This window comes from Aulonocara sp. 'chitande type north' Nkhata Bay, linkage group LG18 (genome assembly GCF_057382095.1).
Source record: "Aulonocara sp. 'chitande type north' Nkhata Bay isolate Kocher_YH1m ecotype deep benthic linkage group LG18, A_spYH_male_GT1.1, whole genome shotgun sequence".
Classification (NCBI taxonomy): domain Eukaryota; kingdom Metazoa; phylum Chordata; class Actinopteri; order Cichliformes; family Cichlidae; genus Aulonocara; species Aulonocara sp. 'chitande type north' Nkhata Bay.
This window is the reverse complement of record NC_141361.1, coordinates 26,096,122-26,112,787: the sequence shown is the minus strand read 5'-3', so window position 1 is coordinate 26,112,787 and position 16,666 is coordinate 26,096,122. Positions and strand designations below refer to the sequence as shown.

General features: G+C 41.1%; 2 protein-coding genes across 2 annotated transcripts in view; one reads left to right on the top strand and one right to left on the bottom strand.

Moving 5' to 3' along the window:
• apoltp (apolipoprotein lipid transfer particle homolog) overlaps window positions 1-4,528 on the bottom strand; it is a 44,437-nt gene extending 39,909 nt beyond the window's left edge. Inside the window, exons 1-9 of the mRNA XM_086270982.1 lie at window positions 4,422-4,528; window positions 4,213-4,263; window positions 3,912-4,078; window positions 3,741-3,811; window positions 3,337-3,502; window positions 3,089-3,226; window positions 2,638-2,812; window positions 2,045-2,187; window positions 360-463 (exon numbers count right to left, since the gene is read on the bottom strand). Of these exons, the coding sequence (XP_086127108.1) occupies window positions 360-463; window positions 2,045-2,187; window positions 2,638-2,812; window positions 3,089-3,226; window positions 3,337-3,502; window positions 3,741-3,811; window positions 3,912-4,078; window positions 4,213-4,263; window positions 4,422-4,476 (1,070 nt within the window). The 5' untranslated portion in view covers window positions 4,477-4,528. The remainder of the gene's footprint in view (window positions 1-359; window positions 464-2,044; window positions 2,188-2,637; window positions 2,813-3,088; window positions 3,227-3,336; window positions 3,503-3,740; window positions 3,812-3,911; window positions 4,079-4,212; window positions 4,264-4,421) is intronic.
• A 2,461-nt stretch (window positions 4,529-6,989) lies between these two features.
• LOC147308720 (Krueppel-like factor 9) lies at window positions 6,990-14,052 on the top strand. The gene is made up of 3 exons (XM_086272500.1): window positions 6,990-7,373; window positions 7,447-7,962; window positions 9,745-14,052. Exons 2-3 carry the CDS (start codon window positions 7,476-7,478, stop codon window positions 9,987-9,989), a joined length of 732 nt encoding a protein of 243 aa, XP_086128626.1. The 5' UTR covers window positions 6,990-7,373; window positions 7,447-7,475; the 3' UTR covers window positions 9,990-14,052.
• Window positions 14,053-16,666: the final 2,614 nt, after the last annotated feature.

The window sequence follows — 16,666 nt, the reverse complement described above, 5'->3', positions numbered from 1 at the left end:
GGGTCATTTCAGTCACAGAATATTGTCTAATTAAGTTGGCTGTTATTTTAGCTTTACTCCAACTAGCAGTTAAGGGAAATATGTTTTATTAACTGACACGTGCAATAGTCATGGTGGAGACAATCTGGACTCCCATGGGCTAGTGGTCTGCTGATCTAGTCTCTGAGAACAAAAGAACTCAGTCCACAAATGGACTGAAAAGAGGAACCATAAAGCTTTCAGTATCAAAAGTGTTGTTCCTGGCCTATAGATTCTGTATACTCATATGTTTACAGAATTTTTTACTGGCGGTAGATTGACAGGGAACTCAAGGAGCAACCAAAAGATACTCATTTATAAAACTTCTGGGATATACTGACCAGTCATTGCGGCACTTGAAAGAAGCTTCTTGCCAAAGTGTCTTGAGCTGAGAGATAGTCAGATCTTTCAGCTGGAACACCAGTTGAATAAACTCTTGTGATACCTTGGAGCAGAAAAACCAAACATATATAATATGGACTAAAGTTGCTGCTAACATATAGTGAATGTCAAGTATCAGCTTTTCAAAAGTGTTAAAGTAGAAAAATGAACCCTTATAGAACTGTGAACCAATCACTTGATCTTCACACTATAAGTTTATCATTTTAATGAGTCTGGGGCAGGGGTCAGCAACCTTTAACACCCAATGAGCCATTTGGACCCGGTTTCCACGCAAAGGAAAACACTGGGAGCCGCAAATACTTTTTGACATCTAAAATCAAGATAACACTGTATATATTGTTTTTTACCTTTATGCTTTGTGTGAACAACTATGGTTTGTTGCTTATGAAATCCATGAAGTGCGAAAGAGAAAATTACATTTTATTTATGTAATTAACACATTTTGAACTCTTAAAGAAATATAACAAAAGGAAAGACACCCATCTGAACTAAAATGATCCATGTAGCAAACAAAAACTGTTGTGAGCCGCCACCCTTATATCACCTTTGGGCTTTTGGAGCCTTGACCTGGCTTTTAAAAAATAATTGGAAAAAAAGCACTATGCTGCTAAAAAATTAAAAACAGATATTTGCAAAATTCTGCCTAAATATGTATTTTACCTGGTTAATGTGTGTGGCGGGGCGTGGTCTGCAGCGCCGCTGCAGGGGAGGCGGACGCACCTAAGCGGTACCCGCAATCACGCCTTGTTGCCTTAACGTCTGTACCATCTATGCTGTTGTGTTGGTATGTGTCGGGCTGTATGCGTACAGAAACCGTGTGTTAAAAGTGGTCAATAAAGAGACGCTGAAAAGCATGTTCATGGAGACATCGTCGGGTCTGCCGTGGTATGTTTACAGTGGGACTTCTGCTCCTGAACCTCTGTGCACAGCGTCTGCAAATCGGGGCTGTATGAAGTCACCTTCATCTTTACGCAGGACTGTAAACTGCCATCTGTGAGGCGTGAGCGGTGTTTGTTTTTAACATAGTTCACGGTGGAGAATAGCTGCTGACATAATGTTGATCCGAAGATCCATAATTGACCTACCTGGAGTGGAAAGTCTCGATAAATGCACGGCGTTTCGGCGGGTATACCGGCTTCTGCGAGTGTGACGCTTATTTTGAGCGATGAAAAAATAGAATAGAATAGAATATATTTTTATTTTTATATTTCAATATCACAAATATTCCAAACTAACATAAATAAAATGCACTTCAGCTAAATACTTCTAATTTATTTTCCCAAACCATGCGGAGCCGCACTTAAAGGACTAAAGAGCCGCATGCGGCTCCGGAGCCGCAGGTTGCCAACCGCTGGTCTGGGGAAAGTCTTTATAAACCTCCCATGTAAACAAGTTGCCAGGCTGAGCAAGACTAACCTTTAGAAAGGATATTCATAGTAATCACTCTCTGAGCTATTGCACCAAAACCTTCAGTGGATGTCCAGCCATGAATTACATATACAAACACACCTTCAATGATCTGACATGGTGCAGTCAATGTAAGCTATTCACAGTCACTGCTGAAGAGGGCTGCAGTATAATTGATATAATTAAAAGATTGTGACCTGCTGCATTTATGGCCTACCAGTTGTGGGTCTGAGGTGAGGCTGCATAACATCCTGACAGTCTGACCAACTTCCTGTGGTGTTGCTGGTCTAGTTTTTCCCAGCCTTGCAGCTCCTTCATCCTCAAACTGAAGGTCAGCTGGCACACGAGTGCCTAAGGAATCTGCAGGGACAATGAGGAGAACACGAATCAAGGTCTCTGAAAGGGTAAGAGCCAATGCCACAGAGATGCGCACTGGCTAAGACCATGGATGCGCTCACGCTGTTAAATTGTCAAGTGCAAGAGAGTTCTTTAGCAGACATTTTGAGCCCAGTTTACCAAACTTTTTGTGCTTCTGCAGACTTCATGTGAGGGAAAGACCCACAGTTCACAGCATTTTGAGGCAAACATGGGGTTAGTGTATTATAAAACAGTAAACAAACAGCCATGGGTGGAGTAACGGAACCCCAAGATTTCATGAAATCAGAGAGATGATTGGTATAGCAGTCAGTGCTGACCCATTCCTATGAATGCCATTATCAAACCCTCATTAACTCACACAGGTGACATGTTTGGGACATAGGGTGGTGAGTGGGATTAGATTCGATTAAGGTGACTGCAGAGTCTTCTGACCTGCTCCTAGAGGACTTCCTGGCTGGGCTCTGAGCAAGAGTAGCTTAGACACTGTTTGGGTTTTCACCATCCCTGTAGTCCTGGACCATGTCATCATGGATACAGCCTCAGTACAGTTAACCTCTTCCATTACAGAGCCATGGCGCTGAGCACACTGTAGCTCCAAATGCATTGACTAGCAAAAAAGAACAAAAAGACAAAGAAGAAACAAACTCATTATCATTAGAATATGACTCAAATGCACACTTTAATATATGTTCTAATTCAGCTGTGCAGAGGACTAGCACCATCACTCCTTTTTCTGCCTTTTCCTTAGAAGTATTCATTCCAAATTACAGGAATTACACCATAAAATAACCACCATGTGCATGTTTATTCCCAACTTTGTCAGTCACTAATTAATGACATATCAACATTTCCAAACACTGTTGAGAAAGATCCCTAATCTTACTGTGTCTTCACTCAGAGCAACTGAATGAGGCCAGAAGTTTGCCAGCCTGGACTGATGGCACTGTTTTAGATCCCTGGTCTTCAGCAGTATGAGTCCTCGCCTCTCGTACCTGCTGATGCAGGTGCCGTACACATCCGTCTGAGGAAAAGAAAGAGTGAACGAAAGTTAAATACGCCTGGGAAGAATTTCTTCATATACATGCATATTTAGGAAATGAATGGAAACAAATTCGGTTTCCACTAACCCACCTCATTTTCTAATGTCAGTTTGGAAGCCATGGGGGACGTCTGGAACATGCTCAGTAGAGCCCTTTTAATGTTCAGAGCCCACACCTGCTCCCCCTCCTGCAGACAGAGGGCCGTGACCTTCCCCCTCTGGAGGGAGAACTTGAGGCGTGTTCTCTCCAGTGACTCCCTGGGAAACAAAAACACCAGATGAGGCCCCCACAAGACCAGGGAACACAGACAAGTGGAGCATCTGAACGGGGAATCAGATTCACAGGAAAAACATCTGCAGCATTCCAAAATGAGCGGACAGAATGGCATACACACACATGCAAAAGGAAACAGAAGAGAAGGAATTCTGCACTCATTCACTCGCCATCATCTGTGAAAACACACCGGACTGTATTAAATCTATACATTGGCTTTACCTCAGACTTTTTAAATGCTGCACAGAGTGCTCCTTTTGAGGGGAAAGCCGTTTTATCTGTGGATTCCTTATCTGTAGAGATCAAACATGCACATTAAATATCAGATTTTTTGTTATTTAATAATGCGTTTTTATTGTTGTTTTTTGCAAAAACTATTTTATTAAAGCTGACCTGCATCATTAGGTGACACTTGGAGACCACGTCAATATCAACCAGACAGTCCAAAGCCAGACCATTCCTGCCACCAGTGGAGCCGTGAAGGGTGCTGGTAATTGTCGTGCTATACCTGTAAGTGTATCTCACCCCTTTCTGATAGAGTAATTCAGAGGTAGGAAATCCTAGTGAAAATAATTTAGCAAATAAAACACAATTAAAAAATTGAAAAGGAAATTTTGAGGGAAAAAACCCTCCTTGTCAGTGTGCATGCATCCATAAATCTGAGATCCATTAGACTAAGTAACAAAGATCTTACCAGAACAACTTAAATCACAGAGATTTGGTTTCCCCTGTAGGCAATCACCTACTGAAAAGGAAAAAAAAACATCTCAGGCATATCGACAGAACATTACAGCCCTTGTCAAACTTCTATACATAACATCTACTACAGCCAAACCCTGTTTTGACTGGAAAATGAATTCACTCTTCAAGAACTAATATAACAAAGCAAACCATAAAACTTACCATGTAGCAGGAGAAAAATAAGTACACCATTGAAGAGTAACAACAATACTGCCATAGCAACCCACTACAGGTCTGGCTGCCTCCGATCCTCCACATATGAGTGAGATGAAAACCAAGCACTGTTCACAGCCACTGAATGACCAGGCTTGTACATGGGCTTCCTCTGTGACCCATACTGCTCACAGCAACCAATCAGGAAATACCTTCCAAGACTGAAGCTACAAACATTCACTGAGCCAATCACTTGACAGAACACCGGGCCTCACAAAACATCAAGTTTTCTTACACCCTTGTTGACTTGGACAAACATAAGACATGAACCACGTAAAGAGAGAATTTCTTTGCAAAGCTGGCAGCTGCACGGATACTGAGTTGGAGACTGGGGTGTTTGCAGGATTTTTAAAATGGGGCAGCACACAGGTAACTAAGTAAGAAATATAAATACCAAACCACTTAAAATTGGTAGGGTGTGGTTCAAAGCTCTGTATGGCATTTTTTGAAAGCCTCTAACAAGCCTGAAAGTCAATATTTGGTGTGACCATCTTTATTTTTCAACACAGCTTTCCTGTAATTTCTTTAAGTAATCTTAAGGAATAGTCCTCCAGGCCTCTTCTTTGGATGTTGGCTGCTTTTTGTTCTGTTCTCTGTTAATGTGATCCCACATTGCTTCAATAATGTTGAGGTCCAGGCTCTGCGGAGGCCAATCCATGACTGATAGTGCGCCATTGTGTGTTTTTCTACCCAGGTATGCTTTACTGCATTGGCAGTGTTTTTGGGATCATTGTCGTGCTCAAACAGATTCCAGATTGTATACCTGATGGTACTTTCCTGTGTTAATTCCATTCTATAAGTCCATCAAGTTTAGCAAGATCTCCACATCTCAGCATCACTGACCGAAATGCAACTCAAAACCATGACACAGCCTCCACCATGTTTTGCAGATGACTATAGACACTCACTGTTGTAACTCTCGCCTGACCTCCTCTGTACATATTGATGATAATTCGAACTGACATTTTCAAATTTGGATTCAACACTCCATCAGACACGTTGTCACTGATTTTCAGTCTAGTTATTTTGTGATCTGGCATATCTCAGCATTTTTTCCTTGTTTCCAGTCCTTCAGAATGGCTTCTTGACAGCCACCCTTCCAGTGAGACCATTTCTGATGAAGCTTCAATGAACAGTAGATGGATCAACTGAAGGAGTAGTTGCATCTCTCATTTCCTGCATCAGGCCTTTGCTGGACTTTGCTATTTTTGAAGGACATGCTTTCAGATATTGTTCATCTACTGTAGGTTTTTAGGCCTGAACACACTATGCATCCTGAGATAGGGCAAGCTTTTAGCTAATAGCTCTTTGGGAATCACCTTGTTAGTGCAAAAATACTATTTTCTGTTATCTTTGGCATTTTTTATAGATCTAACTAATGGAATGGTAACAAATTATGTTTTTGTGATAGGCTGCTACTAACAAAGTGTCAAAAGATACAATTTAAAACTGGTTCTTTGCTAAGTTGCCTGTTATGTGTACACAGAACACGGGTTCATCCCTTGTGTTCGTTGCCTTTTCCGTGCTTGGATGATTCATAGGTCAGTGTTAAGTAGCTTTAAACAAACAAAAAACATTCCTCTAAAAATGGAAAGGTACAAGGACTGGACTGAACATGAGTGAAAAGCAGCCACTGTCCAAAGAATAACTCTGAATGACCTTCAGGCATCCTGGAGAACTACTGCTCAAGAGAAGAAAGTCTGGCTCACTTGAAGCAAAATAAAAAGAAATGAGGGGTGGCGGAAGACTTTTGCACAGCTCGCGTAGCTACTAGTGGGAGGAGTAATCAAACTTTAGATGGGAGTGGTGCCATCCCATGCCCCCCTTTAGCCACACACATTTCTGACACATATATATCAGACAGGAGTGCTAACCTAGGCAAAAGAACTTTCAGAAGAATAATTTCCTTATACTTATACACTAAACACTTGTTAGTGAACTGAAAAGCTGATCTACAAACTTTTCAGAAGACAAAGAAACACAGCTGAGAGTAGTTAACGCATGAAAATAGGGACATCTAGTGTTTGTGTGGTATGGATAACAAGCAGGTGGGGAAGTAGAGGCTCTGGCAGCTATGATGGCGTTTTTACAGAATTATTTTCACCCCCACCACTCGGCCACGTTCCTTATTCTCAGACTGAGCTCAAACTAAATTATACAACACGCCTTTCATCCCCATCTCCTTCCCCCATCGTTTAACAGGCAGGCTTCCAGTGCCACCTACTTTCCACGATGCACCCAACCCCGCGGTCCACGCCCGTGCTGCGACGTCAGTCACTGAGAGATTCTGGTCCGCGCGGCATTCAAGACTCTGAAAAATCGTATTTTACAACTTCCTGTAAAAAAATATAGACATTAACCGCCTTTTGCCGCAAATTTCAGGCATGACTTTGCACAACTATTTAGCTTGTTACCTTTATAGCCATAAGTATGATTTAGCGTTTAAAAAAATGACACGTTCACAGGTGTACCTACACGATGATATCTTCAAATTATGTCAGTTTTTATCTTCAGTACATGGGTGAGTTTGCCATATCTGTTAAATGACACGGATGTGGGTATCTGTAACAACAAAATCAGAGAATTATCCAGAGCTTTGTAGACATTTGTACCAGTGTACGCCACCAAAAGGCGTTCTCCGATGAGCCCGAACGCATCGTCAGTCCGGGACCAGGGGGCGTAGGTTTGACCGGCTTCTGGGAGGCTCAGACACAATGAACCGTCAGACAGTGAGGGGCACGCATGTTGGACCGGGAGAATTAACACGGTCTTAGTGTGTTATTGCATGTAAACGTGCCGTTTCTTTGTTTTATCCAGTGATTCTCAAGCTGCTGAGACGCTGTATGGCGGTAACAAGGCTCTGCTGGAAGCGGTTTGTTCGTCCAGTTTGATGAAAACGAGGTCGGGATCAGACGAACGTTACCGTTAGCCCCTCCTGGTCGATTGTTTTTTAACTCTTGTTTTTGTTTTTTAGCTAAATACAACAAAGCAAAGTAGATAACGATGTCGCTGATTGCGTCGTCTGATTATTTCGCTGCCGAGTGTCTGGTATCGATATCTAGCGGTCCTGTTCTACACAGACCCACCCCGGTCGCCCCCGCCAACCAGCCTGCCTCGGTGGGCCTGCTCCCCGGGGAGCCCGAAGGGTCGAGTGAGGACAGGGAAGTGCGGGACACGCTGAGGCTGGAGGGAGCTAACGTGGTGGCGGTGGCCGGTATCCTCACCGACCTACACGGCAAGTTCCGCCCCATGTCTGCCTATTCGGAGAACAGCAACTCCTCGTGTGGTGGGGAGAGCGGTTACACCACGTTGTCCGACCCGACCACCCCTACCATGACCCCCACCGCCACCCCGGTCCCCGGACAGCAGCACCAGCAGCGGGCCGGGGGAGCAGGAGGAGGGGTGAAGCGACACCGGTGCACTTTTAACGGATGCGACAGAGTTTATGGGAAATCTTCCCATCTGAAGGCACACATCCGGACGCACACAGGTATGGAGGGGAACGACCACAACACATCGGTCATGTCAGCAGTTCACATGTCATGTATTTACACAGCCTTAGCTAGACCCTTGGCATAGCTCAACTTTGTACCCCCAACTTCTGCTTTCCTCGGTGCCATGTAAGCAGACGGTTTTATCGTTTAATCAGACCTATATGAGGGGTGGGAGTGCTGTGCCTTTCACTAACTACTGTAAGCGTGCCTGCTGGCTGCTTCTTTATGATTTTTTTTTCTTTTTAGAACTTGTTAAAGTAATTTAGCCAAACAAAGGGGGAAACGCTCCCCTCGGAGTCTGACAAAGAAGTAAACCAACAAAAGAACTGGGCTGGACGTTAAAACCTGTGACGAAAGTCTTCCTCTCGGCTGGATTTGCATATGAAATGAACGTAAGACGAAACCTTAAAGTTGAAAGCGCTGAAAATGATAGTGGGACAACGTAAAAGGCCTCAGCAAGTGCTTGGCGCTGTGTAGTTTTTCTCTGGGCATCACACTCTCACCCTCACGTATGCTGACAAGTTGAAATCAATCCTCCGCGATGTGTAAATTATTGATCAAATGTATTGATATCCAGTTCTGGATGCGCCACCCCTTTGCCATATATAGGTTTTTCAACGCATTTGGGGTGTTTTCTGAGTGAATACGTAATTACACGTCACCATACACCTCACCCATGTGTTTTAATTATGTAATAAAGGCAGATTGGTTGTGAATAGTTCATCCGTCAGAACGATAGCGTAACTTTATTAGTGACTTTAAGTGTGATTTTTCTCGCAAATCATTGGATTTGGCGTGTCCAGTGTCACTGAGCAGGCGCAAATGGATTAAGGGCAGGAAACGGCTCAAAGACGGTGTTGTGGGAACGCCCACAGAGTTCTGCAGCAACAACGTGGCCAGGCTTTGTGATCTTGCAAATGGCACCGAGCATCCCACTCGCTTATCCTGGGTTTGACTCGTGTTGCCTGCCGGAGATTAAGCCTAGTAGTAGCCCAGGAAGGCTAATCTTAGCCATCTAGATCCTATATCTTTTTTTCACGTATCTAAATATACGTGAAAAGTGGTAATGCAGGTGTTACATTTGTGTCACTGTGTTTAAATCGATCTGATTTAAGTAATCAGATTAACAGATTCCTTCATTGTGCAATAACACAAACTGTAAGCATACAAAACCTGTTTTTCCCTTCCTAGTTCATTTGAAAGCACAGAATAATGTGGGCTTCAACAGCGACTTATATCTGAGGACTACACAAAAGATATGAAGAATCAGTTTGATGTGATGTATTAGAGGCAAAATAAAGCACACGTGCGAACTGAAATGACACGAAAGTGAATTAATCCAGTCCATGAGTTTAAATTTTGTCAGCTTTTACTTTGACATTTTCAATCCATACTTCATGGTTTTACCTTTTCACATGTAAACATTTGTTTTTTATACATTATTGAATAATGTGGAGGTTTAATGACCCGAGGCCGTGGGGCATTTTTGGCAGCAGGAACTGTTCACTTTTTCTGACGTTTTATTTCATAGTTAGGCTGTTAGTTGCAGAAATTTGCACCTTAACCAATCATAGATCAAAGATCAGTGAAAATAGTGCATTTTTGTTTCCTTTTATGTATGCAGTTGTTTATTGTAAAACCGATTCTCGTCAGAGAGAAGGGAGTAGCATTTCTGTTCCCGTGTGTTTGTCTGTTTAGTCATGAAACACCGTCTTGTGTGCTTTCTCTGCAAACCTGGCGACTGATTTCTCTCTGCTCTCTGTTGCCTTCGTGTCCAGGTGAGAGGCCCTTTCCGTGCGTCTGGCCTAACTGTGTGAAGAAGTTTGCCCGCTCCGATGAGCTCGCCCGCCACACTCGCACCCACACAGGGGAAAAACGCTTCCAGTGCCCGCTGTGCAACAAGCGCTTCATGCGCAGCGACCACCTGATCAAGCACGCCCGCCGTCATCCCGACTTCAAGCCATCCATGTTGGGGCGCAACAGGGGCGCGTCCTCAGCTTCTGATCCGGACGTGCACAATTAGGGTGGCGTGGGTTTGCTGTGCACTGACGGGAGCACAAGACGGTCAACGTTAGTTTCAAGTGAACCGACTACAATCAGATCCACTAGTTAGGACTTAGCATTGCTGTGTTGCACTAAAAACAAATGTGCACGTACACACAAACATACACACGCAGAGCTGGATGCGTCTCTGTGTCCACACAGTTGAGTCACATGAACACTGTCCACCCACTCAACAACAACCAGGGTTGGGTTTGAAAATTGTTACGAACCTAAGAGAACCGGGGACTCGTTAAGAAATGCGGCTTTTGGTTCCACTTGTCGTTTCCTGAAAGCAAGACTTTGGACCTACTGTGCTTCCATTTGCATCGGCAGTTACATGAGCGTGTGTGTGTGATGTTTACAGTATGGCAGACTAGGCTAAGCCTCAGAAAACCCAATAATGATAGAGTGAAATGTAATCACTGCAGTTAAGGAAAGTTAGAGGCATGAAGGTAGACTTACTGCAGGATGATCTGAGAATGTAGTTTTTACTGTCCTGCATCAGTAGCAGTGATATTAGACCACAAAAGAGTTTTGTGGATGAGATCCCAAGAATTTAATGCCAGGTATATCACATAAAAGTTGCAAAAGTCCCAGCATGCCTTGGAAAAGTACTAAACGCTGTTTTGCAACATAGCCTGCTGAAATAAAAATCAGTAGGTTTTAACTGCCATAGAAGTGAAACACACACAGCTAGCACAAATATTGTATTTCGTTTAAACCAAAAAATCAAATCAAGAATACCTCGTTGTGGATATCCACCTGATGGCAGCATACGTTTATCACAGGAATTCTTTTTTCTGCCTTTCGTAAAATTTTGATCTCAGGATTCGATAAGAACGAGAATCACGAAGCAGATTTCAGTCGATTAAAATCAAACCCAACCCTGAAGGTAACCTCATCGTCTCAAACTGAAACACTTTCACAGATTGCAGGGATTTCTTTATATTATTGTCTGTACAAATCTGCACATTCATCATCATCATCAGCCAAATAATCCTCTGGTTTTCTTGTGGTTCATTTCTACCTTGTTAGTAACCTTTATTTACCATGAGTAGCACAATATTGGGATGTTAGATAGTGAGGCGATGGATAGACGCTTGTTAAAAATCTTTGTTTGTTTGTAGCTTTGCTGATATTAAGTTCTAGCGGTGACACATTCCTTCATGTTTTTTTAATACGGCTTCAGTAACCATCTCCGTTGAAGTCAATATTTTTTCACATATATCCAATTCAAGTGTAGATCAAATATTCATTTTAGCCTGAAAGTGGATCGAATTTCAATGTAGAAGAGTTGTTTGCACGCCATCATTAAGGCTCCACCAGTTATCATCAATGAAATGCTGACACATAATACACAGCAGTATTATGTCTAAACCTGATGCAAATGTATATAAGCTTTAAGCTTTTAATGTAGAAAAAAAATGGTAATGCTACTAGCAGAATAATACACGTGATGAATTGTAGTCCTTATATTAGGGGTAACATACAGTACGTATGCTTGATAGAATGGCATTGCCTGTGAGTGTTGGTGTGTGCGGTTTATTTTAGATTTACCTTTTTTTTTTTTTTTTTTTTTTTGTATTGACAGAAATGAGAAATGTTTTGTATGCAAGTTGATTTTTTTTAATTTATTTTTTTTTTTCGTTTTGTTTTTAAGCCTGCTGCCTTCAAAGTAAAAGCATTCACTTCCTCATCGAGGGAGAAAGATGACAAAATATAGACACGTGCCAGTTATTTCTTTTAACAGCAGATAAATCAGAGTCTTATGAGTAGCATCGGGAGAGGGGTGGGGCAAAATCTTACTGTAACTGATTATGTGGAAACCAAAAACAAATTCTGAGAAGATTAGATCAGTGGAACGTTTTTTTTCCCCCTCATCTACACATTATAAATGTGGGCTGTGCAGTCGTGTCACTGAAGCAGCCATTAATAATACTTGGGGATGCACTGATTGTGAAATTCCAGGTCGGTTCCAATGTCGGAAAAACACAAAATTTCCCCGATATCCAAGCCCAGTATTTTTTCTACTCTTGTGTTTAGTTTTTGTTGTTGTTTATGAACTCTTTTATGCCCTGGAAACAAAGTAGATCCCAGTTAATTTGACACAACAGATAACTATCGGTAGATTCAGTCTTATATCGGTCATCGGCCAGTCACAGTTTTTGCTTGTATATCAGTGCATCCCTGATGATAAAAGTTCCACCGGTGTTTGATTTGAATAGTGATACACAAATGTGGATTTGATCGGAACCTGTTCGGTAGATTTAGGGACGCTGGCACCTAAATCTATATGAAATGATCAGTTTCGATTTCAGGAATGAACCCATCCAAAATATTAGATCCACCATTTACCAAATCAGTCAAACCTGTAATGTATTTTATGTACTTATGACCCACTTGTAGTGTCCAGGTCTGAATAGAGAGTGTGTGTGTGCATGTGTTATTTCTTTTTTTAATATTTCCACTGTTTGTCCCGCTTATGGACATATTCCTTTAACTCAGTGAACACTTCTTCAGGAAACTTTGAAAGCCTTAAACTATGTCATAACTACTTTGCACCATGTTTACAGTTGGATCATTGTATAGGTATGTGTGCCCTCTTGCAGGCGCATAACAGAAACTCATTATGCAATAAGCACTTTTTTCTCACAGGTATATTTTGCTGGATAGTGTAATGGCTTGCACTGTTACTGTGTTACTCCAAGTGGGCACTGTGGAACGTTGTGTTTTTAACCAGTGGTTTTTAAAAAAACAAAACAAAAAAAACCCTGCCTTTTCCTTTCCTTATTTTTGTGTTTTCTCAGTCATCCAGGCCATCTCTTTTGTTGTGTAATGTGTCTAGATGGGATTGGCTTCCCCAGATCTGTTTCGCTTTCCTCCACATTAAGATCGGCGCGATTGTCTCGCTGATTCGTGTCACGCCGTCTTCGTTTTCCCGTCGATTTCATTTTAATTGGAGCTGTTTTCTTTGAAGTGAATGCCGAGCTTTTGAAAGTTTTCGGTTGCTGCTGGCAGTGACCTTGAACGAGTGGACTGTTTATCAGAAGAGCAAACGCGTCTGATATAGACTCTCAAGCTATATTGTCACAAGAAGAACATACCTCACAGTCAAAACAGTTGTTTTTTTTTCTGCAGTGTCTGTGTAAAATCCATCCAACCAGTCTTTCAGAAATTCCTATAAAACCATCGAGCCTTGGATTTTTAAGAAAAGAGTTGTTTTTATCAGCCAGATGGCCTGTTACGTACCCTCGTCCTTACTGACTCAATATGCAACACCTTTACTACCTGTGTAGCTGCTTCTTCTTTTCCTCAGTGACCTGTTGTTGTGAATAGACAGTAGCAGTTTAATCTCCATAGTCATTAAAGCTCAGATCTACAAAGGGTTAAACTTCACTACTCGCTGGAGCAGAAGTTGAAAAAGGGGGCAATTAAATACAAAGTAAAAATATTTGCAGACTGTCATTTCACTGAGAATGATGATTGAATATGTTCAATCCAAAATCTGTTTGCTCACATCACTGAATGTGGCTTGGAGTTGAGTCCATTTCGGATTAAATTTTTGCTGCGCCGCCTCACCAAGAGCTGGGGGCAAAAAGGCATTTTCTTTTTTTCTTGTCACCACACTATCTCAGATATGCACATTGTACAGAAATGGATGTTCTTTTTTTTTTTTTTTTTTTTAAATTGATGCTAATTTTTACATTAATGTAATTTTTTAAAAAGTCCTCTTATCAAAGCTTTAGATGTGGAGGAACCGTGGAACTAAATAATTGCTGCAGCAAGCTGTTTTGATATTTATATTCTCAGGTGTCTTAAATTTTCGGCATTGGAGTTTCAATATTTCCTGTGCGACACAGAAGTACAAAGCATGGTTTTGTTTCTTATGTTATGCTGATTAATTTATTACATATCGAAAAACTTATATGGTTTGTGTGGTTTAATTATTCTTTTCATAACTCATTTTGTGATATGGAACAGTACTAATATTAAATGTTTCCAATGTTTGCTTGACCTGTGCTATTTTTAAGAAATAAAAATTAAGTTCATCTTTTATTTGTGCATTTTTTTTTCATCTGTCTAATGAAGACGGTGTAAATTATATAAATAACTTAGCAATACTGTATTGTATGCTACAAGTGATAACTGTTAGCTATTGCATATTATTAGTATTAATAATAATAATGGATTGCATTTATATAGTGCTTTTCGAGACCCTCAAAGCGCTTTACAATTCCACTATTCATTCACTCACATTCACACACTGGTGGATTAGTTAGTGTGAATTATTAGTAGCCCATTGGCTGTATTATATAGCGCTTATTCTGTATGACCAGTAGTTTGCCATTATTTGAGATCTAAATCAGCTTCCTAATTATTCGTTGTTGATAGTAAATATGTTACATGAATTATGGTCCTAATGTGCTTTGTTCTGCGGACCATTTAGGGTATTATTAACTCGCCTAAAAAGATTTAAAATATTATATTTTAACTAGTATCCAACTAACTAAGTTAATGCCTTTCACACTAAAATGATATTATGAGCAACCCTCCCTTTAGGGATAAACAGGCTCACTACCCACTTTAATAGGTGCACTTTGCAAATCTCCTTTTCATTCATTCGCCCTTAATTATTTGTAGCATGGATTCAACAAGGTGTTGGAAACCTTCCCTGTAGATTATAGTCTTCCTCCCCTCATCCCAAGCTGTTTGGGACAGATGCCTGCCCCTCTCCCAGCTTGGTTCTGCTGGCAGTTTCTTTCTGTTAAGAGAGTTTTTCCTTCCCACTGTTGCCAAGTGCTCGTCCAGAGATGGTCGCTTGATTGTTGGGGTTTTCTCTGTATTATTGTAGGATCTTTACCTTACAATGTAATGCACCTTGAAATGACCTCTGCTGTGATTTAGTGCTATATGAATTGAATTGAATAGAACTGAGCTGCAGATTTGTTGGCTGCATATCCGTGATGAAAATCTCCTGGTTCACCACATCCCAAAGGTGCTCTAATGGATTGAGATCTGTTAACTGTGGAGGATATTTGAGTGCAGTGAACTCAACTCAAGATTGTTCAAGAAACAAGTTTGAGAGTATTTATGACATTGTGTTCCGGCAGAAGATGGAAAGACTGTGGCCATAAAGGAATGGATTTTGGCAAGTAGGCTTTGGTGTTCATACAAGGCTCAGTTTGTACCCCAAAGTATGCCAAGAAAATATCACCAGCCTGAGTTGTTGATACAAGATGTGATGCATCCATGCTTTTGTGTTTCTTATGCCAAAAGCTACCATCCAAATGTCACAGCACAAATTGACACTCAACATACAACAGAATATTTTTCTAATTTTTATCCAATTTTGGTGAGCCTGTGTAATTTGCAGCCTCATTTTGTTCTCGGCTGACAGGAGTGACAACTGCTGTGGTCTTCTGCTGCTGTGGCCCATCTGCTTCAAGGTTCAACGTGCTGTGCTTTCAGAGATGGTCTCTCACAGACTTTAATAAGTGCTTGTTTGAGTTACTGTTACCTTCTTATCAGCTTAAAGCCATTCTATTCCGACCTCTAGCATCAGCAAACTGCAGCTCACTGGATATTTTCTTCTTCTCTGTAAACCATAGAGACGGTTGTGTGGGGGAAATCCCAGTAGATTAGCAGTTTGTGAAATACTCAGACCGTCCAGCACCAGCAACCATCCTCCCCATTCTGATGCTCACTTTGAATATATCATAACTCCATCTACATACGCGTACCTACATACAGTCCATGTATTGTATACAAACTCAAGCACATTTGTTGTTACAGAATATGTTTTTTTCCAGGTTAATCAGCAGATTTGTTAAACATTTATCTTTATGCTATAAATGAACTACAACACAACTCAAATGTAGCAATAACTTCTCAAAAACTATGATGCTAAAGCTACTTTCAACTACACTTAAAAACATAGCTTAATATGCTAATAGGCATGCTAATCATAGGTTAATAGCAGTATATGACTGTAGTATTTCCCTGAAGGTTTTCAAAGAGCATGTCATACTTTATGAAATGTCAACTATTTCAGTGAGCAGAAACCTCAATTAAAGGTCACAGTTCAGGTGGCTTTAAGCAAAGCAGTGTACCTCCCGTGACTCAGTGCTCTAGCTAACATGGCATTTGAACGTGATATTAAATGTGGTGTTACTGTGAGGAGAGGAGTTGTAGTATATGATCAAGGACTCCTTCTTGTCTCCAAGAGAGCTTTTTCTCTTGAATTGGCATAGTTCACTCCAATAATGCATTTTCATAGTGTCGCCGCCACGCAAAAACATCTGCTTCCTTTAACTGCTGATTTTATATTTATAATATAATTATAATAGACTTCTATAACACAGCATCTATAACAGCTATGTTTCTTGCCTTTATCTAATAAAACAAACTGACTGTCATTACTACAGTTATCACACCAGATTAAATAAAACAGAAAATAATAGACTTGGAATTCATGTTTTAATAAAGATACTTCTCTCCCTATAAGTAGATCTTTACATAACACGAAAGGAAACTATGATGCTATATATTATCAGTATCCCATAATTAGAGCCCCACACAAATATAGGTTGGGCCATGTTACTGACTCCATTATGTACAATGCTCTCAGCACTTTTGCAGCAGAGGACACGTCACACC

Coding starts and splice junctions, on each gene's coding strand:
- LOC147308720 (XM_086272500.1), top strand. CDS start 7,476: ATGTCGCTGATTGCGTCGTCTGATTATTTCGCTGCCGAGTGTCTGGTA. Junction 7,963..9,744: donor ACACATCCGGACGCACACAG/GTATGGAGGGGA, acceptor CTTCGTGTCCAG/GTGAGAGGCCCTTTCCGTGC.